This window comes from Pimephales promelas, chromosome 4, assembly GCF_988280905.1.
Source record: "Pimephales promelas chromosome 4, fPimPro1.hap1.1, whole genome shotgun sequence".
Lineage (NCBI taxonomy): Eukaryota > Metazoa > Chordata > Actinopteri > Cypriniformes > Leuciscidae > Pimephales > Pimephales promelas.
In genome coordinates this window covers 44,010,321-44,036,050 of record NC_142772.1, presented here as the reverse complement: position 1 = coordinate 44,036,050, position 25,730 = coordinate 44,010,321, and the positions used below count along the sequence as shown (strand labels likewise).

At 36.3% G+C, this 25,730-nt stretch overlaps 1 protein-coding gene and 1 long non-coding RNA gene across 3 annotated transcripts; one reads left to right on the top strand and one right to left on the bottom strand.

Moving 5' to 3' along the window:
* Nucleotides 1-1,401: 1,401 nt before the first annotated feature.
* On the top strand, nt 1,402-4,621 carry LOC148981757 (uncharacterized). The gene is made up of 2 exons (XR_016168381.1): nt 1,402-1,919; nt 2,976-4,621. It is a non-coding gene; the product is annotated as an uncharacterized LOC148981757 (long non-coding RNA).
* On the bottom strand, nt 4,474-25,650 carry rnft2 (ring finger protein, transmembrane 2). 2 transcript variants are annotated; one of them, XM_039659075.2, is made up of 12 exons: nt 25,478-25,650; nt 25,117-25,301; nt 23,461-23,538; nt 22,568-22,944; nt 21,269-21,391; nt 20,929-21,005; nt 19,581-19,681; nt 18,622-18,775; nt 8,754-8,903; nt 8,420-8,485; nt 7,979-8,080; nt 4,474-4,957 (listed from the first exon to the last, which is right to left on the bottom strand). In XM_039659075.2, the coding sequence occupies exons 2-12, from the start codon at nt 25,212-25,214 to the stop codon at nt 4,823-4,825; spliced, it is 1,461 nt and encodes a 486-aa protein (XP_039515009.1). In that variant the 5' UTR covers nt 25,215-25,301; nt 25,478-25,650; the 3' UTR covers nt 4,474-4,822. The 2 variants fall into 2 exon arrangements, with proteins under 2 accessions (XP_039515009.1, XP_039515010.1); XM_039659076.2 differs by lacking the exons at nt 25,117-25,301; nt 25,478-25,650 and adding an exon at nt 24,448-24,606.
* Between the last annotated feature and the right edge of the window lie 80 nt (nt 25,651-25,730).

The window sequence follows — 25,730 nt, the reverse complement described above, 5'->3', positions numbered from 1 at the left end:
TTGTTACAGTGTAATTAAATTTTGTTTTGGATATTGATATTGTCAATGTTATGTTATTTGCTTGCTTTTACGGCTTGAATGACTGTGAAATTGTGCATGCAGTACTTCCTTTGGTTATTATAAGATAATAATAAGAGAACTTTCATTTAGCATTAACTGCTTTCTATTTGATTTGATTATCCTTAGCCTATACCTAAATAATCATAGGGTCAAAGGTGTAAGATAAAAAGTCACATCATTAACGATATTTAAGTACTGAGTATTAATGTTACTATATGGTTAGGGTATAGGATCAGGGCTAGGTTGAGGGTAGTTGCATGCAAATATGAATAATTTACAGTTATTACTTATGGTACGTGCATGTAACATATAGGACAGTGTAAAATAACACATTACCCCATTTTGTTTAGTTGCTTCTGCAGCTAATAGGATTTATGAAATTGGGTATTAAATCCCAAGTAGTTTTACAATTTGTGTGAGCAAAGTTGACATGGTTTTGAGTGTAACAGAAAATACGAGTGCATTTACTTGAATGAAAAAATGCAATGTTGCTGAACTTGTAGCAGGTGAAATGTAAATAAATGACCTTCAGGATGAAAAATGACTTTAATTCTGCTTGAGTTCATAAAGGTTCTCATAAATACCTCATGATATGATGACAGTTGAAGTTGTAGGGGCATGTTTTATTAGCATCAGTAAAATGTATCAGACAAATAAACTACATAAGATATAATTCAAGTGTGTATGGAATATAACGAAGTTGTTATATGTAGCTAGTTAAGTGGTTTTATTTGTTTATTTGGAATATCAGGAAATTTAAAAACTATTTCTATGCCTTTTATGAGCTTTTTAATTGTGTTTATTCTATTTTTATGAGCTTTTTATTCTGTGCTTAAAAAAAGCTTTTTAACAACCCCTTTCTTAATAATTATATATATATATATATATATATAATTATTTGAATATCAGTTTTAAAATTGCATGCTATTCCAATGCCAGTGAGAACAATATACAAAAGGATTGAGTAAAATAACAGGTAGTTATGCACTCATTCAACTTTTCTGCAAAAATGCACATGTAGCCTAGGCAATGATTAAAAAATTCCCACAAATTAGATATAAAAGATTTTTTTTATTATACTAAACATTTAACATTCTTCTAATTCATTGAAGTCTAAAATGTGCACTATAAATGCTGTCTAAGTAGGCAGCTTAGGGTTTGAGACGCAGCCGATGTTTTTAATGTTAACATGCATTCAACATCTCATAATTAGACTAACAGCTCACCTTCGAATGAGCACAACCGATACAACAAATTCATAATCAGTAATGTCTGTAGCCTGAATAATTTGCGCGACCACCACCACCACCACACACCCACCCCCTTGTTGCAAGAAAGACAAAGCGCGTGACGCAGAGAACAGGACAGGGAAGAGTTAACCATTACCGCTTGTCTTTGGGGAGATGGTGATGTAAACCCCTAAACCATGTGACACTTTAATAAATCATAGCGCCGACAGAAACAAACACACACTGTTCCATCGACAGGCGAACAAAACACCATTCTCCACGTCTACATCAAAGACTGCAGCGGGAAAAGAAGGCTAGACCGAGCGCGCGCGCGGAAGGATGTGCTGTCTGCCGGTGGAGGAGCAGACTTTAGGCGCGCGCGGAGACTCCGCGTGCCACGGGCGCGCTCCGCTGCCTTTTGCGCACCGACTGCGCTGGATCGGAGACCAGCTGGAGAAGAGATGGGCGGCAAACGACAAAAGCTCCGGGGGTGGACAACGAAGCGGCGGGGAAAACATCATCAGAAGCTTCCAAATAGTGTGCACGGTCATTCAAGTAACGCTTCTGGTGTTTTTAGTCAAAAAGCGACACCTGTAGGTGAGACGAGGCTCTGCTGGTCTACAGCAACAGGTAAGAATGACCGAGAGGACTTTATTGACATGCGTAGTGGCTTTCTTGGAAATACTTTGTTTACATGTTACACGTTATATCGGAGTAATATGCGTTCAAGTGTTAATAGCAATTATAATGTACACTTTTCAAGCTAGCCAATTTGCGCATAAACAAGATAATAGGCTAAAATCTTTATGAAATTAAACTTTTAAGACGGACAATTTAGACTTTATATTCAGTTTGCAGACTAATGTGACTAAAAACGGCATTAAACAGAAGTGAAACAACGTAAATTAGTAAAACAAAGTATTTATGAAGCTGTTATTTTTGATGTTTTCAACAGTTTGATAATTGAAGGTACGTGCCATTTACTATGAAAAGTAGACATTTCTAAGTCCTTCTAAAATCAATTAATTATTTAAGAAAATACATGTAATGCTAGAAGTAAAAAGTCTAAAACGTTGCTTTAATTGAAATGCAGCTTTCCTATATTACAAATATATTGTTTTGTATTGAAACCAACTGCAAAATATGCACAATATCGCGTATTACATCAAAAGTCAGATTCAACAAGTAGTTACGTTAGTAATCTTTAACAAAATATTAGGGCTGTCAAACGATTAATCGCGATTAATCGCATCCAAAATAAAAGTTTGTGTTTACATAATAAATGTGGGTGCACTGTTTATAATTATTTTATATATGTAAACACACACATGCATGTATATTTAAGAAAAAAATATTATATATATATATATATATATATATATATATATATATATATATATATATATATATATATAAATTATATATAAATCTATATACAGTACATAGATGAAAATATTTCTTTAATATATACAAGCTTGTGTGTGTATTTATATATATAAAATAATCATACACAGTGCACCCACACATATCTAAACACAAACTTTTATTTTGGATGCGATTAACCGCTTGACAGCACTAGTTTATATTGAATTCATGACATTTAATTAGCTTTCTGCATTGATTGCAACTTCTGTGCATTGATACATAATGCTAAATCAGCTTAATTTCCAATTTTCCCCCCATTAGATGAATCTTCAGATTCTCCTGGGACGATCCGCTCCAGATTTATCGGAGAGGAGAAGGTGCCGGTCACGTCTGCACTCTGTAGAAACTTGCCATGCAAACAGTGGGTCAATGTTTTCTCATCCATGTATATCTCACAACCTTTGCAGTAGTGTTGTAATGGAAACATGCAAACAGCAGACGCATCTGTGCTGTACATTACAAGCGTGCTGATCACATTCATAACAACCAATACTTCATCCCGGTGGTTCCTTGAATACCGAAGCATGGCAAGCCGATGTCTTTTGGTGCGAGTTTGTTTGGTTAGAAGTCTTTAGGTCAGTGCGTCTCCTGGGAGATCCTTCTAAATAAATGGCTGATGTCATCGTCCCTTGGTGTTTGCGAGGAAATCTTCTCTACCACTATGGCAATAGGAGCCTTGCCTCAACTTTGATGACCTTGCAGTTGAGTTTTTCTTGTTGCTGGTAAAAGTTGAGAGGGTGCTTTGGATATGCAAAAGCTGTAAATGATTCAAATATGATCAATCACGGACAATCTTCAGAGGAGAGCTACCAAAATAACACTACAACCAAATCCTCTCCTCTGCATAATGCACTGTAACATATAGTTATAAGCTACTGTAAGTGACTATGCCATTCAATATCGGAGCTGTGATTTGGTTTCTTTTGTGGTTTTTATGAGATATTTATTACTTTGATTGTCCTTAACACTGTACTCTTCTCAATGGAAAGCATATCTATACTGTAGAATGATTTTAAGTGTATTTGAACTCGATGTTGTTTACAGATGAAGACAAATCTCTTTTTTTAGGACTTTTTATAAAGGGCTTCTGGCTTGATTGTTTGTGTCAGTGTTAATATAGAAATGTGACATGAATGAGATTTCATGCGAAATGTGAATCAAAGGGCATGCTACTGATGTTTACATAAGCTACAATCTTTTATAGTTTACGTTACTACCATGTGTTTTAAACATGTTTTTACCTCTGCTATTTTGATATTGTGAGTTGTCATTTATGAAAATAAAAAGGCTTTAAATATACACAGTAATGTTATTTTCCTTTTTTTTTTTGTTATTCCTTTATTTCGCTATTTTGGTTTAATTTATTTCAATTTCAGTATGAGTTTTTATTCCCAGTTAATTCAACTTTAATGCATTTCAGTTTATTGACAAGGCAACATTTCTATTTTCATTTAGTTTAAGTTTTTCACCTAATATGTATTATTTTATTTCAGTTTTATTTCAACGAACAGCAAAGTTTTTAATAGTTTTATGATTTATTTAAGGATAATAACCCTGGCACAGAGAACTCTTTTAAATGTCATTATGAAACAGATACATTTAGGCAAATTAACGTATTCAGTATTATTAATAAATGTAATTATTAATTCAACGTCACTGTTTTTGATCATATTACTGTTGTCATGATTTTAAATAAATAAACCAATGAGATGATAATGATTTTACCACAGTGAACTTGCTTAAATTTCCCATGGTTAACTTGCTTGTCAATTTTCATTTTAATAAACAATTTAGACCATTGCAAAAAAAAAAACAATTGACTCTGGATAAACAAAACAAAAAAGTGTTACAAAACAGTTAATTATCATGCTTATTAATGATAATATTAAAAATTCAATAAGTTTTACTTGTTGAAAAGCATGTAAAAGACGACAAAACACACTTTTTCAACTCTGCTATCAGACATAATGTAATGCTATTGTACATCAACCAAGGTAACATTTTTTCACACTTCCCTACAGCCATGTTTCATCATGTGACATTACGAACAGCAACGTTTTATGCATGGTGAACATGTTTCATCTGATTCAACTAGAAAACCTTGTCATTCAGTAGATCTGAAAGTGTGCGGACGTTGTCCCATCCTTCCAGTTCCGCAGAGTTTCGACGACTGCTGACCGGCACAGCGGACACGTTCTCTCACGGTCAAACCACAGGCATAAACACTCCTCACAGAACACATGCTGCAGAAAGACAACACATTTACAATACTGTTTAAAAAGCTTCTCGAGTTGAGAGTGTGCAGATCTGTTCCCATAAATGTTTTTTAAAGTGGTACTTCACCGCTGGCAAAATGGGCTTTCAATAAAACTTGGCTGCCCACACAATAGAAAGGCAAAGAAAATGTTGTAATCAGGGCTACCTGACTAGAAAAGGGAGAAAAAAGGCTGGTGTCTTCCCGTTTGTCAAAAATTCAACACCCATAGGGGAAGGGGGAGGGGATGAACAAAACGTTCGTTTTCATGAAAGCCCCGGAGCTGTCAAAAGCCATGTTAGATTTTATCCGGTGGACAAATAAACGTGAATTTCTCAGTCCAGGTAACATAGAGAATGAGTGAACATTGTTCATATACTACAGACATTGTAATTGTAACAATACAAAGCAGGTTGAAAATCGGCAAAGTTACACTTTAATAGTTTCCTTGATCACTGTACTGACCCTGTAATATGTGTAATATTAGTGGGGTGGTGATGGCGCAGTGGATAAGACACGGGACCCGGAGAGACCCGGGTTCGAATCCACTGTTATCCCTTTTCCACCAAAAAAAAAAGAACTGGTTTGGAACTGGTGCTGGTTCAAAGTTGGTTCGGAGTTGGTTCAACTTGCAAACCTTTTCAGAACCTGTTTGTTTTTCCACTGACTAGAGCGCCCAGGTCACTGTGTACGCCGCCATACGTCTTAGCTAGAAATTTTACTTTGGAAAACATTACTTTGGAATTATCTCTAACTCGTGTACCAAGAAGGCTTTAAAAACAATTGAAATATGTTAGTCTTTTAATCTTTTCCTTTAATATGTAATCTTTTCTGATTAGTTATGTACCCCTGTCTTGTGTGGGGTTTTTTTCTTTCCATTTATTTGTACAATATTGTGACTGGTTTCTTCTTTGCTTATAATGTTTTCACTAAAAAAATGTTTCTGCAAATGTTTCTCCTGGCTTTGCGATCCTATAGAGAGCCTAAGTCCCGCCCCTCTGCTTCCGGCTCATGGGACCTTATTTCGGAAATAATATGTGTGGTAGTCAATGGCGAGAGACAACTTATCTTTTTATTCCGTCTGAACTGTGCCCTGAATTACACATATGATGTTTGTCAAATTAAAAGATAATTTTGAAAGTCAAAAACGTCGCCGTTTGTTATAAAACAGAAGAGTAACCTTTAGTTTTATGTGGAAATCGCTCAATGAACTACATCTCCTGGGAAGCGAAACAGAGCGAGATCCTCTGGTCGTGTGTGTGCAGTCTGGTACAAAACACTCAAGCATGACGGCGTAACGGTAAGTTTATAACGTAAGACTATAGAAACAATGCCAGATATTAGCCTCAGTAAAGTTAGCTTCATTCATTGAGAGAAAATGTGCGCCTTTGGGGTTTGTAGTCTTTGTAATTACGTATTTTCACAGTCTTACGCCGCCTTCACACTGGCAGTTGAAATCAGCTCCGATGCGGCTGCGAAACGACTGGAAGTCATTCATTTCCTATGGAGATTCGCAGACCGCATGCGAATGGGTCCGAAACAGGTCCGACCGAGTGCGGTGCGAAGAAAATCGTGTCCGTTGGTCATCCGGATGCGTTAAAAAATTTGAACTCGTGCGAAAAGCTACGGACGGTTCCTATCCGACAATTCCAGCGGAAGTTGAGCGTTGCTATGGTACTGATAAACAAACCTGAATTATTAACTTTTAATATAATAAATAACGATTTTATAACGATAAGTTGTCATGTCATTTTTCATTTTCACGACTTTCTAACGTTTATAAGGGCAATTAAGGCCAATTTATACTTCTGCGTAGGGTGCGCGCAGTAGGTACGGCGTAGCATACGCACAGACGCGTCCCATACCGCGTACCCTTCCGCGTTGCCTGACGCGCACCTCTTCAAAAATGTAACTACACGTCGCGACGACGCGGACCGCAAGATCGGTGATTGGTCGGCTTGGTAGCGTCGTATTTCCTCCTACGCATTTCCGCACGTACCTTCTCACGCATTTCCACACGTACCATCTCCTCCGACGTCTTCTGTCATTTCTGCCTTTCAGTTTTAGTAATTTCACTAAAATGAACTGTTTTTCCACCCCAATAAGCTCCAACTCCAACATGATCCACTCTCTTTCAGTCGCTATTGCTTGTAGTAACCTAGCCGCGAGGAATCTAAACACAGTGGAACATTAAAACCCTCCGCCGCCAACTAGCGTTTCGGAGCAATACTGCAGAGCAACCAATACCTGAACGCAGAAGTATAAATGCTCACGACGGCGTCGCCTACGTGCGAAGCCAACGCCGTACACTACGGCGTACCCTCGACGCAGAAGTATAAATTGGCCTTTAGAAGGTAGACATTGAACTATTGACCACTATATCACATTTTTTAGCCGACCTGACATGTCAACGTCCTGAGCAACTTTCCTCACGCAGCATAACCCTAATCAGAGAGAGATCATACAGAACTGACAGAATCAAACTTTAATCTCTCCGCCATTTTTGTTCTACCCGCGTCCGACGCTTTTCACTGTGTAGTACGACGTCCGTTGGGAACGTATTGCGTATTACGGAGCTGATTTAAACTGCCAGTGTGAAGGCAGCGTTATACCTCAACGGTTTTACGGCAAACGGCGACTTTCTTTACTTTAAAATGTATCTTTTAAATTGACAAACATCATATGTGTAATTCAGGGCACAATTCAAACCAGATCAAAATATTTGTTGTCTCTCGCCATTGACTATCATACAATATTTTTCCGAAATAAGGTCCCATGGTGGTCGACCAGAAGGGGAGGGACTTAGGCTTCAGCGCTGCGCTCGTTGTTTTTTGACTTCCGGTCTGTATTTTCACAGCGATCTTGCATAGGTATGAATGAACTGCTCATAAAACAATAGTTGCTCTAGAGGCGTGCGACCACTGACATATAGCAATTGGATAAAAACGTCAGCAAAAATTAATAAATGTAAATGTAATGTAAATGGAATTATTGAGTCATTGTCTGTTACCTGACAGAGCAGTGCGATTGGCTCTCTGAATTCAGCCTGGCAGATTGCACACACATCGCCAGCCTCACTGCACTGCTGAGTACTGGCTCTCATGCCGTAACTCTGTGAAACACATGCATATATATGAAAAAATAAATAAAATACAGTAAAAAAAAAACCATTCATATCGTGAAATAAAACAACCGGCGGGCAATGGAGGAAAGTCTTGTTTCTATAAGGGTGTGACATCACATGAAATTGTATGTCTGTTCTTTTAAATATTTTTTAATGTTTCATAAAGAGTAGATGCCATTTATTATAACAATGATGCACATACACAGTGACAAGCCACTTCAGTGACATTTCCAAGTCAAACTACTGTTATTTATTGTTATACATATACAATTGTTATTGTTTATTGTTCACTTCAATAAATGCCTAGAGAGAGGACAAAGCACTCACCTGTGAGCTACAGAGAATGGAGAATGCTTTTCGAATGCCGGATATCCTTCCACACAAATCAAATGACTGAAACAGAACAAAATTGCACATTTAACGCCACACACAAACACATACAGATAAGATCGCGTGAATAATGAGGTCTGAAAAACACATTTTGAAAGGCTCTGAAGTGCAACGCCACATGAAATTTATCTCGTGCACATAAAAGATTTGAAAAATATAACACTGTCTGCAACAAAAGAAACAAGTATATAAAATTTAAAAAAAAGAAAACGCAAAGAAGAATGACATCAGCATTAACGTTACATGGAAAAGGCAAAATCAGATAGACTACCTTACAAAGACTGTAAATGATAATCAGCGTGGCCCCCAGGAAGTAGCTGCTGGACGGATCTTCGCCCATGATGTACTTGTACCACAGCTGGATGGGAACCAAAGCTCTGAAGAGTTGACTCAGCTCCTCTATGATTAGATAAAACTTCCCCTGAAAGGCCAAACACAGATACAGATCTACATTTAAACCTCTCAAACTAAACCCTTGATAAAGACTCAGTCTCTGTGCAGATATGAACGAATTTTTCTGGAGTGGAAGAGCAGGTCAGATGTCAGACGTGCCCGCAAAGGTTTCAAAGGATTTAAATCTAGCAAAAGATTCATTTAGTGTGACTATTTTTCAGATCTCTAATCATTGTGGTGCCTGGGGTGATATGGCTAGACTGTGTCATTTAGCAAACCAGTCGATCAATGACCAGGTCTATCAGTTCAATAATTAAAATTCAATCATCTGAAACAATATACTTTCAGTATATTTTATCCCATAAGACTCAAAAATGTAATGGGTTTGTCTAACACTCTTTTTTTGTCTCTCTATCTATCTATATACAGTATATATATATATATATATTTGGTATTTGAAATTTTCTTCTACAATGATCATTTTTATCAAGCTTGTATATTTAAGTTCAGTAATTTCACTTAAATGAGAATTAATAGGTAATCTTCATTGTCATTTAAGTGAAATTGCTGAACTTAAATATATAAGCTTGATAAAAATTTATATATATATATATCACACATACAGAAAAGAAATAACACATCATACAGGCTAATCATAATTAAGAAGTAGTTATGAAACAATGTACATACTAACAAAATGATTTATTTACAACATTTTCATGAAGCTATTGGGATAAATATCTTTTTTCATTGAATTGGAAATTGAAAAAACCTAGCATAATATTAATAATTATAACAATACTACAGTTTTTCCCAGTCACTTTTGTGCATTCCTCACATCACTATTTTTACATTTGCACAACAGTTAGTTCAACCTCCACAACATCTAGTCATTTGTGCACATCATACTAGCAGTTTCTCATTCCTTACAACAAACTGCAAATGCTTTTGGACATGCATCAATTGCTTTCATACAACTCTCTGCTGTTTTATAACATTATCATTTGCTTATGTCATGTTAGTCAAAATGAACTATAATTGTGAATGCTGAATAGTCATTCTATATAAAACTAATAGTCCTCATTTCATTGCTTGAGTCATCACATACAAAAATGTTGATCTAGTTGTCAAAATCTGTCAATTCTTTTTTTATCCTAAATTGAACTCATGAGAAGGGATGTGCATGAATGATTTCCAATACACTGTAAAAAAAATTTAAAAATTTTTACGGTGTATTTTTTTCTTCATCGTCTGGAATCGTTTAAAGCCCTTTGAAGCTGCACTGAAACTCTCTTTTGGACCTTGAACCGTTTGGTTCCCATTGAAGTCCATTATATGGAGAAAAATCCTGGAATGTTTTCATCAAAAACCTTAATTTTTTTTCAACTGACGAAAGAAAGACGTGGATATCTTGGATGACATGAGGGTGAGTAAATTATCAGCAAAAGTTTTTTTTTAAAAGTGAACTACTTCTTTAATTATGATGAGCATGTAGACAAATTATCATTATTATTATTATTGACATTATTATTATTTCTTAATTTCCACTATTTTTTTAATCAGATAAAGCAGCTTGCATAATAATAATAAATTCCACTGAAAGTTAACTTAATCATACAGGCTCATCATAGTTACAAATTAGTCATATGAAACAATATACTTAAGGATAAAACAGATAGCATAATAATAATAATAATCATTTTAAATTATTATTGTTATTATTATGCAGTTCATTTTGATTTTGATCTGAAACAATACTTAAACATTTTCATGAGGCTTGCAGGATAAATACATGTTTTGTTCATTAGATAAAACAGTTAGCATATTAATAATAATAATAAAAATATTGTGTACAATATTATTATTATATACTAAATGCAAGTATATAAACCGGCTTATTTCACTATGATGCTTGTAAGACTTCCAGCTATGACAGCCAACTGTTTAACAACACTCTTACACACGGAGCGACACTCGAGCACCGGCATGAGATGACAACACTGAAACAACCACACATCCTTCCTCTAGCTGAATTTGAACATGATCCCAGTCTCATCTCATCTGTTCGTTCAGTAACTGTGAACATCTTACCCTCAAGCTTTAAAGATGCTGTGACATGCAGCCGAAAAATGGCCACAGTCCAGCGCTCTGCGCTTTCCTGGCAATTTACTGCGCAGCAAACAAAACTGGCAGAAACACAGTACACCTGCTACCCATAATATAACTAGCTCACCCAACCCAATCCCTAATCATAACATTTTCAAAATAGTGGGATAACACACAGTAAATCTCATCTAACTTCAGTGTGAAAGGGCTGCAACGTCATGCAACGAAGCCTCTGTGTCTCAAGTTCAACTGATATTGAACAACAGGATAGAATGCTTCAAATATACCCAACAAAGCTTCTGGCTTAAAGACAGCTTTGTTGCTTATCAAGACAAAAACAGCCATTATTCATTATAGAAAATTCTTTATAGTTCATCATTTTCTATTCTAGGCTTTTTTAGTTGGATTTAGTGCCTCCGCAGACACCGTAGTGACCTATACCGGTCACATTATACGTTCGAGTGTACGTTTGAGTCAAGTGTGGCTGAATGTGTAGCTGATATGAAGTGGTTTTGATCAAAAAGCCTAAAATCAACTCTGAAAACACTGAACATGAAGGAGCCAACAAAAATAAAAGTTGAAATGGTGATTACACCAACATCCACTGTGATGGTAGACGGTAAAAAGCTGTATAATCCAATACAGGGACAAGACACAATTATTCAGGCAGAATATTTATTGTGTTATGATATTCAAAGCTACTTTTGTAACTGAAATAAGTTGGCGAGATAAACAATAATGTGTGTAAATTATAAAATGAAATCAACATCTATAAATGTATATAGTGATTCGCCTGTTGTAAGCGAAGACTGCACGAATTTGGTTCGTGTTGTCGACATTTCTGCTGTTTTCTGCGAATTGCATGCACTTCCAAAAGATGAGGACTCGTGCTGGAATTGATATGGTAAAACTAATGCCATCCTTCATATCAGTGTGTGTCAGGTGCTGAGGAAGCCTCAAGAGCTCAGAAATTAAGATATGATAATGGCTGGTAAGAAGTTACCAGTCACAACCAAGCGTGCCGCACAAGCCCTCAAAAGTGAAGCCAAAACGTCTCGATCGGCCCCTGGTGGCCGGTACTACTATAGGTCATAAACCCCGCCTCCCCATGTTATTCAACGAGACGTGAGATCAACTAAAAAATTAAATTACACTTCACATATCCTTTTCCTAAAGATAGTTTCTGTTATTTAAAGTAGTTTCTATCACTTAGACGTAATTTCAAGAGTTTGTTTTTAAAATAAGTTCGTTTTTAGTTAGTTATTTGATGCAATAAAAACGGTGCTGTGACCTCATGATTGACAGCTGTGATTGACAGGTTCTCTGTGAGACTTTTTTTCATAATGTTGACTGTGGTTAGTAGTTTTATTTACCTTATTTTAACGAGGTATTGCAATCTGCAGACACCATTTGAGAAGAACGGAGCATACAGAGGCCACATGCTTGTGATTGATTCTGCGAGAGTGAGGGCGGGCCTTGATTTTGCGGCTTCCTGCTCACAACTGCGCATGTCTGGTCCAGAAAACGCAAGTGCGCAGACTCAAGTACCAAGATGTCAGCGCCATATAGGGAAATTGGTGGCTTCAGTTCTCTCTGATGGAAAAGAGCGAAGGGGCGTCGTCCATCTTTTTTACAGTCTATGGTCACTACACACTGGGCTGTTTGACCAATCAGAGCAGAGTAGCTCACGGAAAGGAGCAGTCTGCATCTTTGAACAAACCATTTTCAGACTCATTGAGAAATGAGGCGATGATGCAAAGTATTTTATATAAAAAAAAAATAAAAAAAATCAAGTGTTTTTTGATCTTGGATGCATGCAAAACTATTGCAGCAGACCTCCCAAACAAAATTAGGAACCTTTAAAATAGCATAAGGGCACTTTAATATACAGATTAATAAAAAAAAATGCACCTAGTAAAGATAAAAAAAACCCAAAACTTGCAGTGATGAAAGTATACAAGTCACCTACACATCACATTAACCACCTAGCAACCACCCAGAACACCCTAGCAACCTCACAGAAACCCTTAAAAACAAGTACCAATCATATTTTCTTTAGAAAAATGCACAAGAGTCACCTCAGTTTACTTACTAATCCAAGATCCACAATCTTCTAGTGAAATTCCAGATGAATGTCTGAAGTCATAATCACCCACATCAAGAGCTGACTGCCTGACACTAGTCACTGCACAGGATGCATAATGACTTGTTGGACTCCACCTGACAGCGATTAATCACCCTGTTGGGGAGCTTGCTAGCTGACTGACGGAGATCTGTAACCTCCGTACGCAAGCAATTCATCTTAGCCACAGTCCCCGCAGCCCTGTATTTGCTCACACTTAAGCGATTAGACAAACTGGAGGTGGAATTCATCCAACCACTGAAAAGTTGGTCCAACTGCATCGTGGGGGAGCGGCTCATTTGCTCTTAGTTTTAACAGCCGCCTTCAAAACAACAATAAAGAAAACAATTATCACACACAGGTGGAGGTCCATAGGGTGGGAAATGGATTAATTTATCTAAGGACAACATCAGATTTCTTAAAAAAAAAAAACTTTTTTCTATGCATCTGTTTTTCATTTGGGGGGCACGGGTTTGAATCAAATACCCATTCCCATTAATTTCAATACAAAAATGCTGTATTCAAGTCATTTTATGATATTTAAGATTCTATTGTAGCTGCAAATTTAGTGAGACAATTAAAAAAATATTAGAATGAGCAAATCGATTGGTCATAATCAAGCGTTAATTGTGAATGTTGACCGTTTAATTAGGTTGTAAGCATTTTGTTTACTGTAGAAAATAATACTTAATTAGTTGGTTAGGGATGCAACAAGCAAAAAAAATGTCTTATCATTCTCTATGATTGCATAAATGGATAAACTATTTCAGATGACACCAAGTTTGAATTGACAAAAAAAATATCTGTCAAATGTTTTCCATATACTGTATCGTTTTGTAATATTTATAGACCTTATTCAGAGCAGCGCCATGTCAGGTATGAAATTGAGGCTGTGAGGGATAGACTTGATGTGTTTTCAATGGCATCCACTGTAAAAAGCTGTATAAAACTCCTAGATTATATACAATTTTGACAATTTAGGATTATGAGTTTTTTGTCAACTAAAATGTCTTGGAAAGATATTTTTTCAGTGTTTCATGAGCAGAACAATCCAAAAACATCAAATAACAGTACAGCCCATTGAAGAGATGCATGTCTGTCCCTCTGCCAAAGATGGCGCTGTTGTGAAGAAGGTCTACTGCTGCCTAACTTGTGTTAACTAACCACATAACATATTATTGTTAAACTTCATGTCTTGTTTCACCCGTTTTGTTTAAGGACTTTTATTTTGATATGTATTTTCTGTTCCTATTGTTTCACTACCTGTGTTTAATTCCTATTAGCCTTTGTTCCCTTAGTCACCCTGTTTGTTACCATAGTTACCCTTGTTTGTTCCCATACTGATTGATTACTCTCACCTGTCCCTTGTTAGCCCCTTGTTATCTTGAGCATACATACCTATGTTCCAGGGGGCGTTTATACGACACCGTTTTCAACTAAACATAGAAAAACAATTATGCGTTTTGGTCATTTATTTACCCGACAATTATGTTTTAGGGGTCAGAAATCGCAAACTTTTGAAAACGGGATTAAGTGCATTTCTTTTTTGAAAACGATACTGTTATTGTCACCGTGTAACAACAAAACCACGAATCTCTGAAAGTGGTGAAGTCATGCACATGTGTTTTAAGTGTTCAATCTATAGGTGCGTAGTGTTTTTTTACAAAGTGACAATGCCAACTACTGGCCAGGCAGCAGAATACAGCGTTTTTATTCGTTTTCACTGATTGTTTTGATAACGTTGACACGAAAAACACTAAGGATTTTTTTTTTTAACGATTTTAGTACATCACTGTCTTGTTAATGTCCCCTCAGTAGTCTGTTATCGATTACTGTCTTTACATCCCTCTTCTATGTGTGTGTGTGTCATATTCTGCCATTTATTTTTGCCCTTGTTAATAAAATTAGTATTTTTTGTTCACCATGTATTGAATCAAAAATACTGTAAAATCAGTAATATTGTCAAATGTTATTTAAATTCAAAATAACGTTTCTATTTAAATACAGTCTTCACTCTTCAGTGTCACATGATCCTTCAGAAATCATTCTAATATGCTGATTTGCTGCTCAAGAAACATTTCCTATTAATATCAATGTTGAAATCATTTGTGCTGGTTTATATTTTTAAAGAAACCGTGATGCATTTTTTTTTCAGGAATTGTTCTGAATAAAAAAGTTCAAAAGAAGCATTAACATTATAAATGTCTTTACTTTTGGTAGTGTATGAAAAATTATGCTTACATACCAATTAGGAGTATCAAATTATTAAAATAGTATGCCAATAGCTATTTAAAATAAAATCAACATCCATTTTCTATGTGCCTATGTTGGTAATAGACAACCAGGCCATTCGCAAGGTTTTGTGACAGAAATATTGATTCCTCAGTCCTTGTATATGTGTGCACTGAAGTGTTATGGACAGTGTGAGTTCATACTGACATGCACAGGCTTGCTGAAGCAATTATGTGAGAGGTTATACTGACATGTATGGATGCATGTGTATGTGTTGTGTTGTGTCTTTGTAGCTGTGGTGATGCTGGGCATGGAAAGTCAGTGGAAAGCCTGACACATTGACCATGACATCATCGCCTGAAAGTGTGCCACCTGGGCTTGATACAAGAGGTGGAAAGAGTGTGTTCGGCTTCAGGGGGTGGGTGACTGGGAGTTGAAGTTAATAGCTGGAAGTGTAATATAAGTTCCTGGAACAGAGCTTCAGAGGAACAGAAACTGTGCAAATCAGATTATCTTAGCAGATGCAAACTGCAAAGTGTGTGTTTGAGTCTAAGAAATGGTTTTGCACATGTTTGATTATTCTATGTTACAGAGAGTGAGGTGTGTTTACAGAGCGGTTCTTGCTGTAATAGACTCATACTGTCACTCTAATGAATGGGTGATTGTGTAAGAGCGTATGTGCGTGTCTGTGTACATGTGTGTTCCTCAGAGAGATGACCTCATCCCAGCCCCAGTGGGCCAATGAGCTCACACACTGCCTTCATAGCAGCCAACCACACAGGCAGGGTGGCACGGCACACTATTTTTTTTTTTTTTTTTCCACCTTAACTTGCCAGTTGCACCCAGTTTGAACTGGTACTTTGGAACTGAATGGAGCTGGCGGGGATATCCTCCCTGACTATAATCTCATCCTGCCAGAGCTGCACGGTTAACCATTAAAAGACCACAATCTCGATTCAAGCACCCATGCGATCTCATTCCTAAATGACAACAATTCGTCCATGTCTATTAAACCTTTGACAAAATCACACGGGAACAAGTACTGGGATAAAAGTGTATATCTTGGATATAAACACTGATGAACAAAGTAGTGCAAAACCTTTTGAAAGTAACATGCCACTTCTAAATAACGATTGTATCATTTATTTTTTCAAATTAATTAAACATTTTAGATAGACTGCATCAATTAACATTGCGTCAGGACTTTTTATCCAGAATCGTGCAGCTCTACACCATGTTAAAAACTCTAAAACATGAAGAGTTCAGAGATCCAACATAAACTGCGTTTTCTAGGATGTTTTATTTGCCAGAGGCTTGATTTAAAGTCCAGAAGACAAAAAAGAAGAATCAAACATTCATTAAAAAAGGTTTGCTTTTTGCAGTAGTTTGTACATGTACATAGTCAACAAATAACTTTAGCATTGTAAAACCTAATAAGTTGGCAGAGCTAAAAAAAAAATAATAATAATAATAATAAAAAAATGTAGGCAATAATTTGCAGGGTTTTTTTTTTTTAATCAAACAAACTCTGAGATTAAGTAGATTCGATTCTAAAATTTTGATTTTGTACTACCCAAACTAAGAAAATTTGTTAATTTAACTAAGCTAAAGTCATACAATTTCAAATACTTCCCTACTATACAGTATAGTATGCGAAAAATAGTATGCCAAAATAGATCTATTACTGTTGATCTATTACTTCTGCCAATATTCTGAAGTACGCACTTTACTATCCCATGAGGCCATGGGAGAGGATTTATGAATGAAAGTGAAGCGACGCAACTGACACTGGTAGGTCACATGACAGTAGAAACATGGTGGGTGTAGTACATCCAAATTTATACCATGGTCTGGGTGAATACTCGATTCTGATTGGCTGCAGGCTGTCCGTTAAAAAGTGATAGAGGACACCTAGTAAAGTAGTTCTGGTGAAACTGCCTGTTTACCATTCGAAATTAATAAATAAATGCGCTGCCCACAACAGCTGTGAGTAACCATAGCAACAGGCAGTCAAAGTATCCGTTAACAATTTGCTCTATCAAAACAAACATCTAACGTTAGTTAGATACATAGCCTACTAATACAACAATGAGCGACTTCGTTATTTCTTTTAACATTTATGGAGAATATGGACAACTTTGACGACTGGGATGCTGCTGAAGAAAGAAAAAATGTAAATAAAACGGAGAAACGTCGCAAAGAAAATTACACCGCTGCTGCTCTCAATGAGACCCTGCGGGAGTTTTACGCAGCAGTCCAGACAACCAAGGCAGGAGGAGAGTACAGCGTTTCAAGCCTAATAAGCCTGTTTGATTAATTGTTTTATGTGTAATTAAAAAAAATAACTATGCCTACCTTTGTGTTTCATGAAAAAAAAAAATGCATTTTTGAACCTGAAGGGTTCTACAAGCTGAGCGGACTATAAATATCTCCGGTTGCTAAATAAACCAGGCGAGTTATAATTTGTAAAAACTTGATTTAGCCTAATTAAAATATAAACTAGCAGTTAATGTTTTAAAAATGTTTTATTTGGCAAGTGACCATGGTATAAGCGGGTTAATGCCCTTCGAGGTGTCCATTGTCAGGTTTTAATGGACCTCCGCTGCGCGTCGGCCGGTTTACGCCTCGCCGTCGTCCATTAAAACCTGACAATGGACACCTCGTCGGGCATTAACCCTTACTTAATTCATACAACATTCATAATTCATTTTTTAATGGTTGCGAAGTAATTTTTTATTCAAATGTAGTAGCTACTCATAGTATACCATTTCAGATGCAGCTATATTTTTGCAGTCCATTCTTGACCTAACTTCACCTACTCTTCACCATAATGGTAACAACACTGCAACATAACAGAAACCCCTTCACAACACACACTTTTCTCCCTATATTCATCTTATACAAAATAATACAAAATAACACTTAGTTTTAATATTTACTTACCTTAAGCAGTCTGATGCAAAGCATGCTTGGAACTAGAACTCTGCTGTACTCATTCGGTTTAAGTTCAGCTTATTAAAATCAGTTATTGAGTTCACTTGACCTTTTTCTATTATATTTGAGTGAAATAAACTTATTTCATTTGGTTAATTTCATAGTTCAGGTTTACTGTGTGCATTTTACCAGACTATTGTGGATATAGATTAATATATATACATGCCATTCTGCTCTATAAATACCAGCATGGGCATCAGTTAGTAAAAATGACATATCGGTACTTTAGTATTCGACTTGGTAAAGTACATTGAAGAAGAGTAAAGTGAAACATGGTAAATTGCCATCTTACCCTGGACTTGAATGCGAGGATCATTTTAGGGAGGAACAGGATGAGGCATTTGAGCTCGATGGTGAAATATTTCAGCACAAAATCTGTTATTCCAACAGCCCAGATCAGGTCAAAGAAATCAAAACTGTTGATGTTTGGCTTAGCAAAAATAAGGCTGGGGAGAAAAAAAATACATTTCTTAATATTTTAATTTATAATTATATAATTTAACTACAATTATGTGATTTTATGATGTACATTTTGAATATTTATTTAGGATATACTACTATTCAAACATTTGGGGTCAGTAGGAAATTAATACATTTATTCAACAAGAAATTAAATTAATCAAAATAAATAAATTGATAATGCTACAACAGATTTATATTTCAAATAAACGCTGCTCTTTTAAAATTTTTACTCATCACAGCATCCTGAGCAAAGTGCATCAAGGTTTCCACAAAAATATTAAGCAGAACAACATGTTTTCAACACTGATAATAATAAGAAATGTTTCTTGAGCAGCAAATCATGATATCAGAATATTAAAGTAATGATGCTGAAAGTTTCTTTTAAAATTTAAAATACAAAACACTTATTTTACATTATTTCAAAATATTACTCTTTTTACTGTATTTTTGATTAAAAAAAAATTAAGTCTTCACGACCCCAAACTTTTGAATGGTAGTAAATAAGAAATAATAACAAACAAACTACTAAAAATGAAAACAGTGAATGATTTAATTAAAAAGCTGGTTCAAATATGAATAATGAAAAATGATGGAAAGCTAAATACTCACACATGCTGATCAACACAAACATAAAATGAGAGATCACGCTGCAAAATGACAACATAGAGTAAATGAAAGTTTTCAAACGTATAAAGCAAAAAACATAACGTTCTTGGAACATGCAAGAGAACATTTGATACACATAATCAGTTCCAATAGTGACTCTGAAGCTAATGAATGGGACCGTACCTGTTGTGAAGTTCCTCAACACTGAAAGTGTAGTACACATATGCAATGTTGCCAGCGAGAAAGATCATAATCCAGAGAGTGGTAAACACAGATCTCTCCTCCTGAAAATACATCCCGTCACAATGACACGTACAGCATGTACTAAGCGAAAAAACTGGTCATTGTTGAATTAATACAGCAGTGTCATTCTGGCTAGGAACTAATTAAAAAAGAGTAACGTTGAAAGCACAATTTCTTTGTATTTACACTCATCAGGGAGCTAGTTGCACATTACTGGATATAATAAGAAAAATGTAACAAAAAAATAATATCACACACAGGACCTTTATGAAAGCAGTTATTTAGAAGACACCTATTCACTTAATGGGGAAAAAACACAGTAGTGACTTAATACAGTGACTTTGTATGTGTATACATTACTGTTCAAAAATTTGGGGTCAGTTGATTTTTTTTTTTTAGAGAATTTATGTATTTTTATTCTCCAAGGATACATTAAATATACCAAAAGTGACAGTAAAGACATTTGCAATGTTACAAATGTCAAATAATTGGGTCTAATGAACTTTCCATTCATCAAAGAATTCCACAAAAATGCTGATTATTGTTACATAGTTTTTTTGCCATTGTTAATTATAAGAAATGGTTCTTGAGCAACAAATCAGCATATTAGAATGTTTTTGTAGTATCACGTGACATCGAAGACTTGAGTAATGATTCAGCTTTGACATCACACACACACAAAAAAAAACATTTAAAAAAAAAATCATACTGACCCCAAACTTTTAAACGTTATTGTCTATGTCTTGCTTGAGGGCAAATGCAAATGTCTCCTAGTGTATATGAGCAAATGCAGAAACCTAGCCTTGTTAAAAACAGACCATTCTCAGTTGTAACTGAGTTATGGTCTGGCAAAGCGTCAGACAAATCATTTCCAGAGGGGCGTCACAAACGGACGTCGCGGATAGACCTAAAACCAATCAGAGTGATGGAGGAGATGACGTGTGCAGAGCGGTGATTGTTTTTAACAAAAAGGAAACGTTCAAACGCTTAAAACAGATGCGATAGCTGATTCGAGCAAGTGATGTTCGACGGCGGCATCCATCTTTGTAATGTAGACTACAAAATCTTCTTCAAATTCCCAGCGCTGTCATCATTGTGTAAAGCCCACCCCAACGTTTCTGATCGGTGCCGCGATTTCGACGGATTGGAAATGGGCTTGAATGAGCTCTTTGCCAGACTAACTTTCAGAGCAAATCTAAATTTACCGGAAGTTGTCTGGGTTTTCCCAGGCTAGCAAAAAGCCAGTAATTTAACTAGAGTTTTAAACGATGAATCAAACATATCTCACCCGCAATGCCACCTGATGCTTCAGCGTTGAGTTAGCAAAGCCAAATGTGCTGATCATTCCAATGCAAACAGCAATTCCTGAGAAATAAAGAGAGAATCATGTTTCAGCAACTTGAATTTTACATATCTTCTGAATATGAATACAATAATTATTACATTTGAATACAGTAGTTATTACATACTGAACACTTGTAGTTATAACATTTCACATTATATATTAATTATCTCTGGTCCACGAAAACATAAGTGATCAGTTGCTCTAAATAGCATATCAGCATATCTCAGTGATAACAGCTGCGATTTTGACTCATGCATTCAACAGCATAATATATTGCACCTACCAAGCTTGTGCTGAAAGCAGACTTTAGCAAGGAGAATGAGGATAAAAGGGAATCCTCTCTGAAGCCATGTGACCACGGCCTTGAGCTCAGAGAGAGCAGGAGAAGGTGTAGAGGCATCGTCACCTGCAGACAGGCAGGTGTGTGAGAAGTCAGTGCCTTAAACATATAGTTCACCTAAAAACCTGTGTGAATGTCTTTGTTCTGCTGTACACAAAGGTAGATGTTTGGGAGTATGTTTGTAACCCACTGACTATAGTATTTTCCCTCCCTAATATGCGAGTCAATGGGGCCCAAGATCTGTTTGATTAAAGGGACAGTTCACTTTGAAATTAATTTTTGATATGTTTTAGCTTACCTCAAGGGCATCCAAGATGTAGGTGTCTTTGTTTCCACAGTATTTTCAATTCTGATATTTTTAGGTCAAACCATTCTTGTCTGTCAGTCATATAATGGAGGTCTATGGTCACCACCTCAAAGGGCATGCACAGAGAAGTCCAAATTAAACATGATTTAATGACTCGTAAATGCAAGTACACATTGATGAAATGAGCGGTTTGTGTGAGAAAACCAACAGTATTTATATTGTTTTTGTATCTGACAGACAAGAACGGTTTGACCTAAAAATATCACAATTGAAAATACTGTGGAAACAAAGACACCTACATCTTGGATGCCCTTGCTAAAGCTAAAACATATCAAAAATTAATTTCAAAGTGAACTAACTATCCCTTTAACAAATTTCTTTAAAATACCTTCCTTTTTGTTCAACCATACCGGTTTGGAACAACTTGAGGGAGAGTCAAAGATGACAGATTTTTTATTTTGTTGGGTGAACTATCCTTTTAAATTGACATTCATAATATCAAATAAATGCTGTTACTTTGAACTCCTGAAAAAAGTATCATGATTTCCACAAAAATATGAACTGTTTTCAACTTTGAAAAAAATAAGAAATGCTTCTTGAGCAGCAAAATCAGCAGATTTCTAAAGGATAACGTGATGGTGAAAACTGAAGTAATGATGCTGAAAGTTTACAAACAGTTATTTTAAATTCTAATAATAAAAGTTAATGTATGTGTCATTACACTAAAATTGTTCATGACAAGTCACCTTTATTTCTATAGCACTTCATACAATACAGATTGCATCAAAGCAGCTTTACAATGATAAATAGGAAACAAATGATTCAGTGTTCAATTCTGCTGTAACAGTCAGTTGAAATCAGTTCAGTGTTGATTCAGTTTGGTTCAAATGGATCATGTGGTTCTTGCGGTGATGTACACTAAACACATCTCTCACCTCCATCATCTCTGGTCCCGTGCCTCTCAGCAGAGGTGGCCGCATGCAGGAGAGAAGAGCGGTGCTGGCCGGAGTGATGATGAAGATGGTGGTGATGATGATGATGGTGCGGAGGAGGGCGAGGAAGATAAGGTGGGCTCTCTGTCCGGTGAGAGCTTTCGTCCCTTGAAGAGGACACCATCTGAATGAAGACGTCCGGTGGAGAACCCAGAACCATTCCCGCAGACTGGAAGGGAGCTGAGGACACGTTCCCCGCAGAGACGCCCACCAGACCAGAGAAAAGCTGCTGGGGCGATGTAGGAGAGTCTGGCTTCAGACAGTCAAACACGCCTCCTTCATCAAGACTACTCTCTGAACCGAGAGTTTGACTCCTGTTCCTGCAACGAAACAAGACAGCAGTCTGCATTTGCACTACAAGGCCTAATGCACATATTCCACTAAATCAGTAGCAGAGTTTTTTGTTTGTTTGTTTTTTCGAACATTGGGCTTCAATACAACTACATCAAAAATTCAGTGTGATTACATGGAAAAATGAATATTTATTAGGTCTGTCAAACGTATGTGGGTGCACTGTGTATAATTACTTTATTTATATATATATATATATATATACACACACACACACACGCATGCTCATATATATTTAAGAAATATTTTCATGTATATACTGTATATAGATTTATATATAATTTGTATTAAATATATATAAATATTTTATATATAAATAATATTTTTTTCCTAAATATACATGCATGTGTGTGTTTTTACATATATAAAATAATTATACACAGTGCACCCACATACTGTATATTATGTAAACACAAACTTTTATTTTGGATTAAAATTAGACTTAAAACTGTAAAGATATTTAGAGTATATGAGTAAAACCCAACCTTTCTGGTGGCATGCCCTCTGTGTTGCTGCTGTGGCGTCTCTGCATGGCACCCGCTTTATCACCAGGAGCTCCAAAACTAGGGTGAAACAGGAAGTAAAGTACGTTACGTTTACGAAATTTACGTTACGAAAGTCATATGAATTTCGTAAAATACGAGTAAACAATGACAGGAATTTCATTATTGGGTGAAGGAAAGATAAACCATTTAATGAATGTCATTAGGTAGGTAGGTAGGTAGGTAGGTAGGTAGGTAGGTAGGTAGGTAGATAGGTAGATAGATAGATAGATAGATAGATAGATAGATAGATAGATAGATAGATAGATAGATAGATAGATAGATAGATAGATAGATAGATAGATAGATAGTATGGTAAACATTTGTGAGAGCTGACACTTTGATAAACATTTGAGATAGATAGATAGATAGATAGATAGATAGATAGATAGATAGATAGATAGATAGATAGATAGATAGATAGATAGATAGAAAGAAAGGTAAACATTTGTGAGAGCTGACACTTTGTTAAACATTTAAGACAGACAGACAGACAGATAGATAGATAGATAGATAGATAGATAGATAGATAGATAGATAGATAGATAGATAGATAGATAGATAGATAGATAGATAGATAGATAGATAAACATTTGTGAGAGCTGACACTCTGATAAACATTTGGGATAGACAGACAGACAGACAGATAGATAGATAGATAGATAGATAGATAGATAGATAGATAGATAGATAGATAGATAGATAGATAGATAGATAGATAGATAGATAGTTATTTTCTATGTTGTTAATTTTTATGACAGTTGTGTAGTAATATCTATAGTAACTACAGTATTTAGGGCGAACTAGTATTTCTACAATTTGGAAGAAGCCGCGGATGAATATCCGTGCCTGTCAGTGATGAATAAGTTACTGCTTTTTTTCGGTTTAAACGCCTATCTAGTGTCTTAGAAACGAGCAGAATTATCTTACCTTCATCATAGCTTGCAACAGAAACGCACAAATTAATATTTAACCACTGTTTAGCGTGTTTTTTTTTTTAAAACAAACCCTAAAATTTGTGAAAACATCAGTCAGTGATGTAGACTGCAGAGAGGATGTGAACCGATTTGTTTCCGGAAGTACACACGCTGGACAGCCAATCACGACGCCTGGTCGCCCCGCATTTCCGCACGGAGAGAGCTGTTGTTGTTCAGCCTAAATTCTGCAACTCTAAGTATTTAAACAATTTACGATCTAAACAAATAATCTCAACATAATCCTGTGATCGTGCATACATTATTCGATTAGATTATTAGATTAAAGCCGCGCAGCTTTCAGTCGTGTTGACAACAATCTGGTTTTGTTTGTAATTTTGCAGCTCATAGTTACATCTTTCATAATGAAATCAAAGTATAAGTCTCCATCCAGAACATTGCATGCATAAAATGGGTTAAATGTCTATACAAACTCACTGTTTGTCCAACTAACGACGGCAATCGATCTCTACCGGCGGCCTTTGTTTGTCATATAATATTCTTCACGCGATCGCTGAGAGTGACAGTGAGTGTGTTTGATGCCAGAGATGCTGTGTTAGATAAATCAGCTGGATCTCTCGGTCTGAGATTACTAGTGCTGTTTATTTAGCTCCATCACATCTACCTGGACCTGGTGCACATCCAGAAGAACGCCTCCATGGTGTTCCGCCGGCTCTTGCGCAAGCGTTGGGTCCTGGGTGTCGTGTTCGGGTTGTCGCTCATCTACTTTCTCACCAGCACCCTCAAACAGGTTTGTAACGTTAACGTTCGTGGGGTTGTTGATGCTCCTGCTGTGTTGCTCTGTCCCCACTAGGGAGGAACCAAGATTGATTGATTGATAGTATGTCCGATAGCAGAAGTCGATTATTATTTGTGTGTGTGTGTGTGTGATCAAAAACCTGTGCTCTCAAATACATATGTTTTAGTCCATCTCTGCAAAACGGACTTCAGGTTAGGAGATGGACTAAATTACTCCTAAAACTTACTGGCAGATTCTGGAAGATGAATTCTTCAAACAGGATGTGGTGCTGGTCCTTCAAGAGTCACTTTCAATCTGTCTGTCTGTAAAGCCTGTAAAAAAAATATTCTTAAAATATTTTATTACACTTCAGCTTGTGATTCTTATTAAGCCAGGGTCATTTTGGGGGGGTTCTTTACCTTACCTTAGGGGTCACCTTGCACTTCTGGAGACTCCAGGTAGGTTGCAGTTCTGGAAACTGGTGGCGCTGGAGATTAAAG